The following is a 16,817-nucleotide window of genomic DNA, read 5'->3' on the forward strand; positions in this document are numbered from 1 at the left end:
AAAAAAAAATGCAGCTTAGAAGCACAACGCCATTTGACAGCATTGGCTGGTTTTGCAAAGCAGCCGATCCAGGAGCGCTGCTTGTTCTCCTTGGCACCCCAAGAGCAGAAATAAGGAAAAATGAGACATCAGGTTGTGCAGTTGTGCTGAGATGGTTTCTAAATGTTTGTGTTACTGAATAGTAGGATACATTAGGTGTTTGAACCAATAAAATAGGCAGTTGTAAGCATTTTAAAACAGGTTTTAAGTATTTGCAGATACCAGGTGTGTTTCTTAACCTCTGTAAATAACGGAGTGTTATATCACTGTGCTCAGCTCCAAGTTATGACTTCCAAGGTAAATTAAGTACAACATGAATAGCTACTGCCACTTGTTCCGAGTTCACTATTATTTGCATTTTTAAAGTTTACTACATTTGCATTTCAGTTGTATCTGAACCATATGATTAATATGTTTCAAATATTTATGTTAAAATTGCTCTCAATTTCATACATTTGTAAATGTTTTTTTTCTAAACCCTCTTTGAAATCACACTTCAAAAAGATAAAGGTACATTCAAGTCTTCTGAGTCCCTTAGGGTTAAACTGTGGTTGTCGCTGCTCCAGCTGTTCACATCTTCCCACTTGGACAAATTCTCCTTGAAAACTTGTTTTACTTCGCCAGGTCAATTTGTATTTAAACCTGGGAACTTTAACCTGTGTTGCTTTCCTCATGTGATAGGATGTCGCCTCCCTGCAGACCTGTTCATTTGGATTACGCACGGGACAACTGATGAGAGAAAATGCGAGACAGTTCAGATCAGCCTGAAAATAAGTCCACCCGTTATTTTACCCCTTCAGCCCCCCTGTGTCTGACTTAATCTTGCTTCTCGCAAAGAGATTATCAGGTGCCTAATGGCGATGATGGAGCCTGGTGAAGGTTAGTTTACTAGCTCGAGGCTGCCAGTTGATTTAAGAACTGTACAGGCTCAGTGGAGACTGGTTCTGGAGATGATGCTCCAAAAGAGCACCAAATGTAGTAAATATATTTGCACTTGTTTAAACCTTTATCAAGCATCAAATAAAAATAGCTCAAATGTAGTAAATATATTTGTACTTGTTTAAATCTTTACCAAGTATTAATCAAAAATAGCTCAAGACTGTGCATAATTCCCAGCTCCAGTCTTTGCATCATCCTCTGAAAATAGGTGCTGGGAGGCAAGAAAGTATGAAAAGTGTGGAGCAGAGTTTTGGCTTCATTTAAAATAAATATCACTCAGTGAGTAAAGTTTAATTAATCTTCAGAGCCGTGCATTAAAGCCGGGTTGTCATGTGTGCTTGTGACCTGTTAATTATACAACCTGACTGTGGGACACCCATAAATCTCTCTCTGCCCAATCTTCCACCTGGAGGTAAAATGAAATCCTTTATTAAAGCTAAATAAAATCCTCTCGTTACCCTAGTTGGTATGCAGTAATTGGCAGCAGAGAGACTTTCTGTTGTAGCCTGTAGCGGTCATAGTTTCCTTTAGAGTACTATGGCTTAATGCAGTTAAAAGAGCAGAGATAATAATCAGGCATGACAAGGGTGTAAAAAATCTGTCAAAATATATTCCTTCCTCTGCATGATAAGGTTTAAATTGGACTTGGAATGTGCTTGGGCAGATATATGACCTAACTTTTACATTTCCATGTAGTTTTACAGAACCGGTAGCCAGGAGACAAAATAAATCTGAGAATTAAAGTTTCATTGGCACTAGCAGAACCAGAAGCATTTATATGGAAGGACCTTTCTTGTCATCTGTCTTTCCAGAATCAATTTTCCTCTCCTTCTACAGCGACTACAGTAAAAGGGGGAACTTGCACAGGTGACAGAGGAAGTGTAGTGATGCTAAGTGATTAGTTGCTATGACATTCTGCTTTCTTATGGTGTTTTCTCCTCTTCCTGAAGAGACAATATTCATCTATTAATGCTGACATATTTATGTCCTCTTCTTTCCCCATCCATTAAAAGTAAAACCTAATACCTCAGTTATGCATGTTTTTCAAGATAATGTAAGAGTTAGTTTGTCATGATTACTGATGTCACTTAGTATTAATTTAAGAATTTGTGGGGATTTGATCAAAACCTGCAACAGTGTTTCTTTCACATTTTGCTTGAAGCAATATGAAGAAAGTTTAACATGCCAAGATATTTCTTTGAAACAAATTTAGCTAGGATTTCTCATAGGCAATAAAAAGGAGTTTAACTTGCCAAGTAAATTATATTTCATAACTTATTATTGCACCAGATTCTACATCTGAGCCCACAAGAGTGAGGAAGTGTTTTATGACAAAGTCTGAAGTATCTCCAATTTTCCTTAAAAAAAGTATTGATTACAATATGTCCAAATGGAATGAGCTACGTCTGGTTTCCTTCGAACTAGACACATCTCTGGAAAGAAAAACAAACTTGCCTGAACTCAGAGCTCACATAATTTAAGAAAAACAAAGTTCACTTGTAAACTGGGAAACTTTGATCCTTATAAATACTGAACACAGTTCTAGATGACTTTGGACCATTGCTTCTGATTAAATGCTGAAAAATCTGGTTGTTTTTTCACATGTTTAGAACCAACCTATTGCTGAATCAGCAAGGTCTTTATGTTTTTAAGTCTAAAGAAACTTGAAACATCACCAGCCAGTGAACTCTATCACATGACAGAACATACGGACAATTCTCCTAATGCCTGTTTAGCATAATATGTTTTGCTGACCTTTATTGCCAGCTGGTTGTAATCCAAAAATTATGCACAGCTAAGCTTTATTTTAATTATAGCAAAAGGCAGAAAAACTACTATCCTCTAATGCCAGTTTGGATGTTACCCTTTCTTTTAAGTTGCACTCCTGCATTTTGGCTTTAAAGTGAATAACTATTCCAACTTTTCAAGCCGTGTACATCCCTTATTTAAACCACAACCACTTGTTAGATACTCACTGGGTATTTGCTGGATCTTGTGGACCACCACAAAGGCGTCAGACAAGCCCACCTTCACCGGGTGATTGACAGAACTGATTTGTGATATCTCGATGGGGATCTGGAAAGGAAATGAGTGAATATCCATCACCAGCAAGACACAGATCTCCCTGGAGCAAGATGTTAAGTACCAGCAGGTCTAAATAGCCTCACGTTTCACAGTAACAGTTTACAGGAGGAACCTGTACAGTAATCTGTAACCTCAATAAGCAAATGGATGTCTCTGGGTCAAAGAAAAAAAAAAAAATCACAGTAGAGGAATGTGCGCCCGCTTTTCTTTGCAGAATTGTTTTAATTGGATCATTTTGAACATGACCTTTAAGGGTCAATTCAAAGCTTCTTAATCAGACTTTATGTCCAGACTTTAAAAAGGACACTCTAAACATTTGTTTTCCATTTTATACCTTTAGCTATTTAGAGTAGGACTTGCTGATTTGTTTTGGATCATTGTACTACAGCATAACCCTCTTATGAAGGTGTGACACAAACTGATGGTAGGACATTTTCCTGCAAGAGTTTCAGCCAGAAAACAGAATTTATTGATTAAAACAATGACAGCCAGAGATGTATTCTGTGTTTTAAATGTGTTTTCTCTGTTCCTTTGTTTTCCTGAAAAGCAGTTGTATTTATGACCCAAAGCAGAAAGAATAGGCTTGCTTTTTTATAATTGTCGTTAGTTTTATGTCAGACTCGTAACTTTAATAAATTCCAGTGTTATCTCATCAGCTCACAGAAAGATCCTAAGTTTGACTACTGTAAGATTTTTGTGTTAGTGGTTTTGGCCTTATTGAATGTTGATCTTGATTGGAAAATGAGGCCTCCATTGATTTATATGTTGTTCTGAGTTATTTTGTGACTTCCTCGATGAATTATGTATTATTTCACTGCACTCTTTGGGTAACTTTGGAAGCTGACAAGTCTTGGGAAATTTCAACACTGTTTCTTGTTTTTTCATTTGTGGATAATGACTCTCACTGCAAAGCCAAAACCTTAGAAACTGCACAGGAGTTTGTTGAGACCACCATTCATACAAAAATCACTGGAGGACGTAATGGCTTTTGAGATTAAGCTCTCCAAAGTCAATTAATGATTTAACAAGAAGATCAATTATTTTTTCACATATGACAGAGTTGGTTTAACTTTTTCCTTTAATAAATAGTCTCATCATTTGAAAACCACCCTTTCAGGATTTGTTTGTGATTACTTAATTAAAGAATACAAAAATAAAAAGTGTAAAAAAGGGACAAAGATATTTTTAAAAGTCTGAAACAGCAGGGGAAAAAACTGCTAGAGTTGTGTGATTTGAGTGTGAAATGATAATTTGTTCTAAAGTTGAGGTGATAATTGAAATGTGTCACTTTCACACTGAACGGGTGTGTTGAAAATAAGGTCTGCCTGACATACTATTCAATAAGCTCCTGTCAAGATTGACTTCAAGAACTACAGAATGGCTTCAGCTAGAAGGACATGTAGCATTTTGAGCATCACATGCAAAACTATAAAGATGAAAGATTCAGTAATAAAGCCCATAGCCACATTATGTCATAATAAGCCTCAATAAGTCCAAAATGTCTCAATAAACAAATAATCTAAATAAATTTATTTAGAGAAGTCAGATTCTAATCTCATGTTAGAGCACTGAAACTGTTTTGTACTTTCTTTGACACATATTTTACATAAAAATGGAGTGCAGTTTTTTCCATGTTTACTTCCCAACTCTGGATTCGGGGAGCTAAAGCTTATATGGACACTATGACTTGTGATAGCACAATAATAAACACTGGCAGGGTGAAGAATATTCACAGTAAAGATACGAAACAAAAAAATCAGACGAAAGAGAGAGAGAAAAACAAAACTGGTTGAGAAAAAGACCGAACCATAAATAAGAGCTCACCTCTTTGTATGCAAAGACAATCCTTCCTGTGTTGTGCAGCGTGGCCTGGAAGGTGAAGCTGCCTAAGTTATAGTTGTCCTGCAGGTGGACGTGGTCCCACTGCACCACCAGAGCAGTGCCTAAAGAGAAGTTAATGGATTTAAAATATATGTATTCCACCACACTGGATAAATTCAGATTAAAGCAAACCACAACACTCAGTTGTAGCCCCTTCTCATGTGAAGAAAGACGCAGAACATAGAAAAGAATAGAAAGACATTAAATCCGAAGAGATCCGTTTCTTTAAAGAATTATTTGTCGGCAGGAGCTACAGAGATTGACACTGAATCAGAGTGAGTGCCGATGTGAAAACACTATACTGGAGGAGGATAAAACCGCAACAAAACCTCAGCTTTCAACAAACCCAAACCAAAGAGCAGCCATTATTGTGATGGATTACACAGTTCGGGCAGTTTTTAACCACAGGGAGCCACTGCGTTTTCCATGCTGTGCAAAACCGTGCTGAATGACAAAGTGAACAAAGAGCGGACATTCACTTTTTTTGTTGGTACAGCAAAGAATATATGTTTCCATCTGCTCTGTCTGACAGCAGTTATAAGTGTAGAACAGAAATTGGATAAAAGAGCTCTTGTATTTTTTTTTTTCCCCAGCAAGAATGCTCTCCTTTTCCAGGTAAGAGTTGATATTTCAGACATGGTTGGAGCTCCATGGCAGCTTCAAAGCTTGCATACACAGGCATCACTGGCATTTGAATCTACAGTCTGCTTTTGATGAGGTGAAAATTCATCTTGAGGTTTGAATGCAAGAGTTTAGAATTGGTTTAAATGCTAAAAAAAATAAAATAAAATAAAATAACCCTCCTTTCAAATTTGCCCATCATCCTCTTAGTATGAACTGCTAAAGGTAAAACTCTATAGCCACCACTGGTTACAGTTACTCAGTTATATTTACTTCACTAAGTTATCAGAAAAATTTACTTCTGCAGTAATTTTTCTACAGCGTAGTTTTTATCTTTACTTGAGCAATATTATTCTGAAGTATTGCTGCTCTTTCTTGAGTAAAATTTCAGGGCTTCTATCCAACAGCAGCAAATTTGGTGACCGAAGGAGAACATCCTGAAATGATTCAGCCTGATTCAGTCTGTGGTGTTAAAATGTTTATTAATAAGATATGCATAGAAGTCTCTGTCTAATCTGTGTGTTTATGTAGATCAATAACATTTAGGAGTGTTTCCAACTATCATTTTTATCTGCATGTGTGCAGATTTTGTTTTTCCATCACTTCAAGATGGGAATCAGACATGCAGGGCATATTTACATCTATTTGCATATTTTTGAAGTTGATGCACTTTAACGGAGGAGTTTGGTACCCCCTCATGTGTTCCCAATAACACATTGAATGAGATGTGGAAACGAAATGTGCCTGGATGCATTTGTACAGAGAGTTTCATCCATGCAGATCTGTTTGCATTGATGCAGTTTTATTTATGCAGTTGGTTTAAGCGCATGCCATGTTTTAGAGGGAAATTCATGCATTTAATAAAGTGGAATCAAATAGTTTAATGGTCTAAAAACAATTTGATCCACTAAAGAAAAACTTGGATATTTTGCTCGAATATCAAGTTGTTATTACACAGCTTAGAGGATTTTATGATGTTTTAAACCCAAAATAAATTTATGTACAAAAGAATCAGAAGATAAATAAATCTATTGAGAGTTGCAGTGATGACTGGTTTTAAAAAAACCCAGAACTTCAACTAAATTTAGCCTGCAAAAGTGAGTAAATCAAGGAATAATTCCCTAACATGGCCCTCATCTCTGCCCTCCAGAAAGTGGGCCTTGCATTACTTTTAACACCACTTTGATTTACTGTGGACTTTGGAGAACCTATTGATGTAAAAGCCATTTGGCCAGTTGCCAGAGTAATAAAAGTTTGTTTACACAGCAGCCAATCAATTTTTCCTGTACACAGCCAGAACACTTCCCATTCAAAGTAAATATGAGAGTCAGCTTCTTTGCTGTCAGCTAGGAGAGTAAAGGGGACTGGTAGAACAGCAGCTCCTAAACTAAATCATGTGCTGTGTGTACAGTGGACATGACTAAAATAACTACAAGTTTTAAATATCGTCTCTCACGTGTTAATATAATTTATAAGACAAGGGAAACAGAAATTCCATCATGATAACAAGAAAGTATACCTACTGTTTCAGATTTTATGTATCAGTATATAAATAGATTCTGAGTTGAAACACATAAGAACAAATTAAATTCAATTGCAAATGTAAAAACACACAACAGGATTCACTTTGTTTTTGTTTTCAGAAAAGAAGCCAAAAAAGGAAAAACACTGGCTTTTGAAAAACAAGTTACACTCCATGAATAGGTTTTTCCCCCTGGTGGCTAAAGTTGTTGTGGAGCAAATTTGCCACTCTTCTTTACAAAACAGATTTTAATGACTCCAAGTTTTATATAGTACTCCATTCATTCTGTGTCATTTTTTCCTCAACATTCAAAATAGGAAAAAGAAGAGACCAAGTGATGTGTTGCTGTGCACTGTTCTAGTATCCAAAATGTAACAAAAACAATCTGCTCATCTAAAAACTACAACTACTAACAATTACAATAGAGAACTGGAATTAGTTTGACTGTAGCAAAAAACTGAAAATGAGTAGTTAAGTTTTTTTTTATGGAAAATGATCCAAAACCTGCAGCAAAATACATAAAGACTTTACCCCACACATAAAGTCAGCCTTCCTCAGTCACCATACTTTGATTCAGCTGTTTGAAACACATATTTTAGAAATGCAAAAGCTGATCCGCCACGCATGTCAGAAGTGAGTCACTGTGCATAATAGCAGAACATGAACCGCAAAGAAATGGCAAGAATTATGGCGATTATGTATAACTGCTGTTTCATAATGCCGAATTGCTATTCTCTTACGTTGTCACATCAAAATGTCTGACTCATAGAAAAGCAACAATTCTCACAAGTTTGGCTGGACTTGAGTGTGTTTTGCCATCGTTTTAAACGTATAACATTCAAAACAACTTCCATAATTCTCCATCTGATGATTTTTCACATCCTAAAATTCTTAAGGAATTGGTCATAAAATCCAATGTGGGAATGGGAAAATAATTGGCAGCTTGAAAAAGAACTTTAAAGTTTAGTCTGATAACCTTAGAGATGTCTTTCTATTAATTTTCCAGCAGAGCATATGACAGTCATGTCCTCGCCTGTCATATTACTTCTTTTTTTAGAAATTCTAATCAACAAAAACAAGGGAAAGAAGATCACAGGACAGCCAAGCTTTACACTGTCACTGTGAATTTTCACACACAGCCTTGTTTGTGAACAAGCAGCTCATCTCTGCTGTGAACCCTTCATCAAGCTTGTTTTTACATATTTAATGAAGGCTCATCCACAGCACAGCGGAGCGTGCAGTTCTTGTTTGGTATCGGCAGAACGCTGACTGATGGACAGCGAGCTGGGCTCCGGATCGATTGGCTGCCATCGTGGTTAAAGTCTAATGAGCTTCTCTGCAGAAGGTCACAAAGTTAGTCTGTCAGTCTGATGCAGAGCACGAGACAGTGATGAGAGGAGTGATGGACAAGACCCAGAGTTTACTTTGGCTTGCAAAAGCATTAATAACCAATTAACTTTGTTATATTTTATAACCTCAAACCTAAAAGTATTTTACTAGGTTTTTATGCAAGATACCAATACAACATTATACATGATTGTGGTGCTTTGTAGAGTCACTTTTCACAGTTGTTGCAGCTGCTCAACTGCACTATGTAAAGTATCGTCATCGCAATATCAGTGTGTGCAATATTCATATCACAAATGATTGCTCAGAGTGCAATATTTGTTGGTTAATATGGTCGAAGTGTAATGAAGATTTGCATGCCTATATAATATTTAGCCAGCTGGTAAAAAAAAAAAATCACCCCACTCTACCCTTGATGTTACAGAAAAGTATAATACCCCATCTTGTCAGAGAAGAACACTGAATTCCAAATATACATACATTATTCATAATGTAATAACACCAGCAATGAGACAAGACATGACTCAAGTTTTAGTTTCACAAAATCTGTTGAATATGTTCACATTTTACCCCCTTAACTCATGTTTTTCAATATGTCGGCAAAAGCGGGAAAATAGGAAACAATGAAAGCAGGTAAGACTTGCTTATGTTGTATTAACTCAATTTTGTCTGAGAGTTTGAGATGGATCAACATTAGGGAGACAAAAAAAAACTCATCGGGGTCATTATAACAACAAAACAAAACACTTACCATTGTCAAAATAGATAACAGTAGAGTTTCTGGAGACACTTGGGTCAAAGTTGGCCATCAGCGGAGCGATGTACTGTGTTGCTGTGAGCATCCGATGGACGACATCTCCGGTATAAATAAAACCTGTACATGCAAGCAAAAAGACAAAAAGTATATATATATATATATATATATATATATATATATATATATATATATATATATATATATATATATATATATACATATATATATATATATATATATATCTTATCTATATATATACAGTGATTCTTATTTTGTACAAAAGTTTTAGCATGAGGCTTTTCTCTATACATGCAAAAATGTGCAGGGCTCTGAGACTAAGTGTTCCTGGTGTGCACTGCCTCCTCTCTCATCATTAATTATCTAGTGTAAGATGATGAGGACAGAACGGCATCAAAAATGGGTTTTGTTACTTTTTGCTCTTTATGGAATGGAAAAACAAACTCAGGCTCTATATTTAAAAGTCTCTAAACATGGTTATTAATGGCTTAATTATCTAGTGTAAGATGATGAGGACAGAACGGCATCAAAAATGGGTTTTGTTACTTTTTGCTCTTTATGGAATGGAAAAACAAACTCAGGCTCTATATTTCAAAGTCTCTAAACATGGTTATTAATGGAGCCCATTAAAAAGCATAAACACAGCCACTCCATATTACATTGGGGAAAGAATTTGCACTGAGAACAACAAAATCCAGCACTGTCCCCACTTCTCTGTAGACTGGAAAATTGGGCGCAGTCAGCTGTTCTCCTTCAGTTATTATCCTACAATTTCCTTTTAGGAAAAGCTTTTGTTCTTTTATGTAAAAAAAACCTGTAAGAAATACTAGCTGACTTCAACAGTCTGAGTGTATCAGATATTTTATGCAAGATAATTTTGAGGAATGAAAAACCCTTTCAGATCATTTAATTTATTTATGCATATAGGTTACAAAAGAGACATTTTTAATATGTATCAATTATTCATAATTCAATTTCAGCTTTTTATATTTGTGTTGCAAGCTGAGATCTGGCTATTTAGTCAGGCTATCTGCTCAGGTAGCCTGCCAGAGGTCAGCTACCTAATAAAACTGTTTCTTCCAGCTTCCAAATTCTATTTTTAAAGACCAGCAAACCAGCAGCAACGGGTGGGAGAGGGAGAATGTTGCATCACTCTGTACTGCATTTAGCTCAAGGTAAAATATGCTGTTTTCCGCACTTTAAATATATATATTTTTAAATATTCCTTTAAATCATGCCTGAACCTTTAATCAAAGTTAATAATATTTCTAGTAAAATGTAATGTTATAACTGCATGGCTCAAGAAGAAACTTTATGCATTATACAAATGCATAAAGTTATTTATTAGTATAAATTAGGCAATTTATACTAAGATGCAGACTTTGGGGTGGGGAGAGGAACCCTGCTTTTTATCTTTTTATTTCTTTCAAAAATACAATCAGATCCAGACCCATAAACTCTCATCTAATGTGACAAGGCATCTCCTCACATATGGCAGATGGGCTATAAAAACACATCCATCACTCTGAAAACTATACGGCGCTTGCTGTGAAAGGAAACAGTCTTTCCCAAATACATCTCTCTGCACAGAATTACCTCGACATGAAGAATGGGAGCAGAGAAGAAAAATTTCACTTGATTTAGTTGTATGGGCATCACCTGGAAAAAGAGTGAGTGCAGAGTCCTACAGAGCTCTACAGGAGTTACTATGGTTACAAGTAGTTTTTATCTTACCCTTACAAGCTACTGTTCCTTGATATGCATTAGTTTCCGATGGACAATGAATGAGGAGAAAGCTTACTGTACGAACACACATAATAGAAGTTTGGTGAGAGACAGCAAGAAGGAGGTTTGATTAAAATATCACAATATTTCCAAATCTGTGAAAAATCTTTAGGAATTATTCCAGCCTTTCACAAAAAATAAATATATTTGGTCATCCTGTCTGACCCAAAACTGTAAAATTTTAGATTCATTTGATGTCAGACAGCAATTAAAAATGGTTACATGTATATTTGTTAATATGTAAATAATTGGTTTTGACTGTAGGCACAATCAGGTTTGTTTACAATTATGGAAGTAAACCAGTTTATTTCTTCCTGTAACCAAGAGAACAAAGGAATATGAGAAAAATATGTTCCAGATGTACTCCCTCTCCTTTCTGGTTGTCTTGTGAACTGGATGCATCACTCCAACCCTAATCTTACATGAAATATCAGAGATCAGCATCAGGTGAAGTACAGCAAAGCGCACGGAAACTTTATTAGGTAAAACCAACTTTCAACTTTTTATCATATTATAATGTAATTCCTTCATCAAAAACATACTTGGGGTGTTGTTGTGATTCTTTCATGCATATTTGAGAAATCCTTTAATCTCCTGTAGCAGCCAACCAGGAGAGCCTTAATACTTGTTCTCAGAGTGTTGCCTACTTCCACAAAACTCCTGTTTGGAGCTGCAATACCAAGCCAAGCTTCATTCTCATACAGCACCCTTACATCCCGCCGCTCAGCTCCTCTAGATCAGCTACAGCAGCAATTAGCAAACACCAGGTGAAATGGAGCATCTGCTAAGAACTACTTTCCAGTCCAATATTGCAAAGAAGCATTAATTAAGAGTGTTGGAAAGAGCAGAAGGTTCTTAAAGAGGCAGAGGCTCAATTACAAGGCATTTCTTTTGTATATTCAGCATATTTTAAAACTACTGAAGGTAACATTGATATCTGATTGTGCTATAAAATGGCACTTACTGTAACATTCATTTTATCTTTTTAGTCAATATTCTACTCAGTCATGCTGATTTTTTCTATGCTGTATTTAATTTCAAAAGAGATTAGAGTGTCCCTCAATGAAGCACAAACGCAGACCCGTCTGGAAGCACAAAGCCCAGTGTGAAAGGGTTTTTTGTGTTGCTGCATCTGCTTTCCACCAACAAAACACAACCCAGCTTAATACACAGTCTAAAGAAAATCAGACACCCTCTCAATACACTAAAAAGGAAAGGGCTGCAGGGCGCTCAATAAAGAGTCTGTTCATTCATTATAGTTGTCACTATAACCAGAAAGGAGAGTGGACAGAGGAGGAGAGAAAACAGGGGGAGCAAAAGATAGAGGAGAGAGAGAAGAGTAATGGAGAGAAGCCATGCCAAAAAATGGGGTGTTTTCTCCGAGTGCGTTTATGAGTTCCGCCCACAAAAATGAGCTGAACTGCATATGTCCAAGAAAAACATGAGCGGGAATGAGCAGAACCTTCAGACTGAAAGCTTTACTTTATTGTACAACTTGTTTAGACAAGCTCTTTGTCCTCAGGAGCAGATCTGTGTTTCGTTTTCAATACGATCTGTGTTTATCACAGCTGTTTCGAGGCTGAGGAAGGTCTGGGAACAGAGCAGCATGCCCACCCGCTTCATATTTAGTCTTCTGGTTTTATACGACATAGCTGTGAGGCTTCATCTAATTAGAGCGTCTTCTTCTATTGTTTTGTTTTATTTTTATTGTTGACTGTGAAGCAACTGTACATAGCCCACTAGTCACCACTCCTACCACACCCTCAGATCACAGGAGATAAAGCTGATCATAAGCCAACAAAATGTTAGGATAAATTATAAAATCAGCCAGAGAGAAACTGGAAAGCAGCAGATGGTCAGTAATTTTAGATGACCTGAACAGTGTGTGGGGACATTAAAGCATTTTATGCACCGACTGCACAAAAAGCTCCTATTGCAAAGTTAACTTTGTTATCAGATAGTTAGCTGAATATCCTTGAACATGTTGCAGATTAAAGAGAATAAAATTGTTGTCTTTAAAAAGAGCACAGGTGGTGTGAGGACATTTATTCCTTTTTAAAGTGTTGAAGAGTGCTTTAGCTGCCAATTGCACTCAATGTAGTTTCTGGCAAAAACATTCATAAACTGTAAAATTTTTTCAATTTGCAATTTCTCTTGCTTTTATTGTAATTATTTTAATGTAGGTATGTTTTGGACTTTAGTTAGTTTTCATTGTAAGACTGAGTTCCTGTTTTATTTTGAAACATGTCTGTCCTTAAGGTCAGCATTCTATGTATTTTATAGGTTCCTGTCATTGATGTTTCAGTTTCTTTGTCACCTTCACCTTCTTCTAACCAGAATTCCTAAAATCTCCACAGCATGTTGCTGCCGCCACCATGCTTCACTGTGTTCAGGGTGACGTACTGTGTTATTTTTCCTCCATAAGTTGCATTATCTAGTCTACAAAGTTCAATTTTGGTAAATAATAAAAATGCTTATTCTGTCCACAGATTTTTTCTGCTCAAGTGTGATGGGACTTTAACACTCACACCTGGAGGCTTTGTGAAAATCAAAACATTATTATTTTTGTGTGCAATCATCTTCCTTTTAAATATCCAATGACAAAAGCTATCATGCTTATTCCTGGACCATGTGGTTATCCATTCACATTAAAAAAATATTTTTTATAAACCAACTGACACTTTTAAGTGTTCTGGTAAAAATGTTTTGCTTCATGATTCCAGATTTTTGGTATGTAAATATGAAAGCGGATCAGAGGCATTTGAAAAGGCCACTTGCCAAGACAATGTTATGGCTGTGTGAGAGTTTGTGTTTGAGAATTCTTGGCTCTTTTGCTGTTTAGACAGAAGATAAATAAATGGGAAAACTGCCGAAGTGACACCTCTGCTATCCTTTGTTAAAATAAAAGCTAGGAAAAAAAACAAAACCCAGACTAATAACCAGCTCTCATGTTCACTGGTGAGGCAGACAGACATCTATGACTGGGCTTAAAACTTTCCCTCTTAAGGTTCCTTTTAATACAGTTTACAGTTATAGAGGTTTTTATTATTATTTAGGTTAGCTTTGTTGCTTTAGGATAATGCTCCTGAAAGCTATACTGATATGCATTACTCACTCTGCTGTTTCCTCTTGTTTATTCTCGGAGTTTCTTTCCCATAGAAAGTTCCCCTGGCCAGGTGTTTCTGTGTTTAGGTGAATCTTATCTGGATCATGTCATTTGTGGATTTGATGCTGCCATGAAGCTTGTGTGCTTTTTTTCCCTTTCCAATATAATATAATTTTTGCAAGTACAGCCAATGACATAGCTATTCTGCCATTAACTTAGTGTTTTTCTTTCTTTTAGAAAGTATTCCTGACTCTGTGTTTTTGTGTGTTTTTTTTTTTGTTTGTTTCTCCATGCTGCTTTCTCAATCCCAAGTCAGCAGATCCTGAAACTGGCCACATTTTCATTTTGCAAAAAGTTGAAAGGTTTGTCCACGGTTCCCACATGGCTTCACAGGTCACGGTTTACTGCAAGGTTAACAACTTGATAAATTGCAAACTGGGATCACCTGAATATGACTACATTGTCATCTAATATGGACTGAATTTGGTAATATGTAGCTGGATTTGAACCAGACTGAAAATAAACCATCTGGATTCCTCTTAATTGCATTTGAACGGAATTTAAATCGGAATTGGATATGACTTGGAGCCTCTTGTCTGGAGATCATATTTCTTGTGAATGGACACAATATAAGTACACTGGAAAGTTGAATTATAATGATCCTTTTTAGATGTAAATGTCTAGTGGAAAAAAACTTGCCTTGAGTAAAAGCTAAGCTGCTGACAGGAATGAAGGAGAAAAGATGGCAAAGTGGTGAGAGGATGGGCTGACTGATGAAGGGATATGAAAGAAGGCCGTCTCAGAGACAAAACCCCTGAGGCCTGTAAGAGGAAGATAGCTGCCGCCTCCTCCTCCTCCTCTTGCTACAACTGCTTGGTGACGCCTCTCCATCCCAGTCTAGAGGAATGCAAATTCTTGTTATCTCCTCCTTGCTAGTACGTCCATGCCCATCCTCACAGAGCTTCTCTAAAAGCAGTTTTCGGAGATACAATCAAGACTGTGATGATGATAACGATAACCCCAACAAATCAATTTTACATTATTTCAGAGGCAGCGAAAGGCAGTCCTGCATCTCTGGAGTAGTTGGGTAAAAGCAGGGCTTTGTTCTTTGATGTGATAATAGCTGTCTGGGGTATTTGTGGTCTTGCTGTCAAGAATCAAGTGGAAAATTACATTGCACACAGCAGTGAACACAACCGCCGTGTCACTTTCCTCGTCTGATACCCCCACCTACGTATCCGAGTCTATCAGGGTGCGACTTGGCAGAGCGATTTCTGTTTCCAGCCCAAAAACCACGGGTCGGGTTTCTCCTCACGCTAAGTCTGGTGTAGCGAGAGGCTGGTACTGACTGTCGGGAGCGGTTTGTTTTCAGTCTAGGAGACGATTACATGGAGGTGAGAAATTTAAACAGTCTCCCATCATGCCGACCGCTTGGCTGGATAACAGCTGTTTGTGGTTCCGTTGTGTGATTTGTGCCAAACGAGACACTTTAACCCTGACATCTCTAAATCAGTTATATATGTAATTTTGGGATACATATATAACTGAAATCAGATATTTGCATACAACGTATATGTTTTTTCTCAATGTCTAGCACTGAATCCAAAACTAAAGTTTTTCCCCTTTAGTAAAATATTTCTATTTGCTAAGGAGAGGGAGACAATTATATTTATTTTTTAACTGAAGTTTACCGACATGCAGTTTGTATTTGGTAGACTCCCCTTTTGGAAACCATCATATGTCCAAGATTTAACTTCTTGGCTGATGTCTTTGTGAAGCAACTTCAATATTTCAGCACAATGTTCTTATTTCTTGATTTAATCATGAATGAACTGTAATGAACTATAAGTGCACCAGTTAATCTCGCAGCAAAACGCCTCCACAACATAATGCAGAGACCTCCATAGTTGGGGCGTTTTCTCAAGTTTACAGGATTCCCACTTTTTCCACCAAATATGCCAAATACTTCAGTTTTAGTTTTAAAAAAAAGAAACATGGGATAAGATTTTAAGTGAGAGAAAAGTTAATGCGTTTTCTTTGGAGTGTATGTAAATATTAGGTTCCACACTTCACAGAGCAGTCAATCAGGTAGGTAGCATAGCAAAAATCTGCTTCTTATCTCCATATAAATTTTGTAAGCGCCCCAGCTCTCTCCTAAATCCCACAGCAATAAAAAATAACAGTACATTCAACTTTGCCAAGCGTATGCAGTTGGTCCAACAATTACAGACATAAATACTATTTACAGAGCATATTCCAACTTACCACCAGTTGCTACAGTGATTTCACGCAGGAGATGTCCATAAAACGGGAAATCGAAGGACAGATTAACTCTCTGTGAGTGGAAAAACAGACAGATGGCTCGTGTCAGGAAGATGAAGGGAACAGAAAATCCAAGAAGAGACTCCTTTTATCTTAAAAACCAGCAGAGGATAAAGATCAGAGGGGAACTGGGAACAATAAATATAGAGAATTCTTGTTTGTAACTGCAAAGACGAAGAATATAAATGATTATCTTTACCAAACACGAGTAGAGAAAAAAGACAAATCTTGGTAATAAAATGTGATTTTCTTGTTCCTAAAGGAATAAACAACAGGGTATTTATTAAAAAGCAGATTGTAACGGCCTTCAGAACTCGAGGAGAAAAACGTTTTCTTCTTTCAAAATCCGTTTCTGCAAGCTTCATTAAACTTATTTTAAGTTTTTTTATTTTTAC

At 36.7% G+C, this 16,817-nt stretch overlaps 1 protein-coding gene across 1 annotated transcript in view; it reads right to left on the reverse strand.

Moving 5' to 3' along the window:
• Positions 1–16,817, reverse strand: part of plxdc2b (plexin domain containing 2b) — a 78,967-nt gene that overhangs the window by 19,381 nt on the left and 42,769 nt on the right. The window contains exons 4-7 of the mRNA XM_044104325.1: positions 16,366–16,435; positions 9,186–9,308; positions 4,888–5,006; positions 2,955–3,054 (exon numbers count right to left, since the gene is read on the reverse strand). Coding sequence (XP_043960260.1) covers positions 2,955–3,054; positions 4,888–5,006; positions 9,186–9,308; positions 16,366–16,435 — 412 coding nt within the window. The remainder of the gene's footprint in view (positions 1–2,954; positions 3,055–4,887; positions 5,007–9,185; positions 9,309–16,365; positions 16,436–16,817) is intronic.

This window comes from Gambusia affinis, linkage group LG21 (genome assembly GCF_019740435.1).
Source record: "Gambusia affinis linkage group LG21, SWU_Gaff_1.0, whole genome shotgun sequence".
Lineage (NCBI taxonomy): Eukaryota > Metazoa > Chordata > Actinopteri > Cyprinodontiformes > Poeciliidae > Gambusia > Gambusia affinis.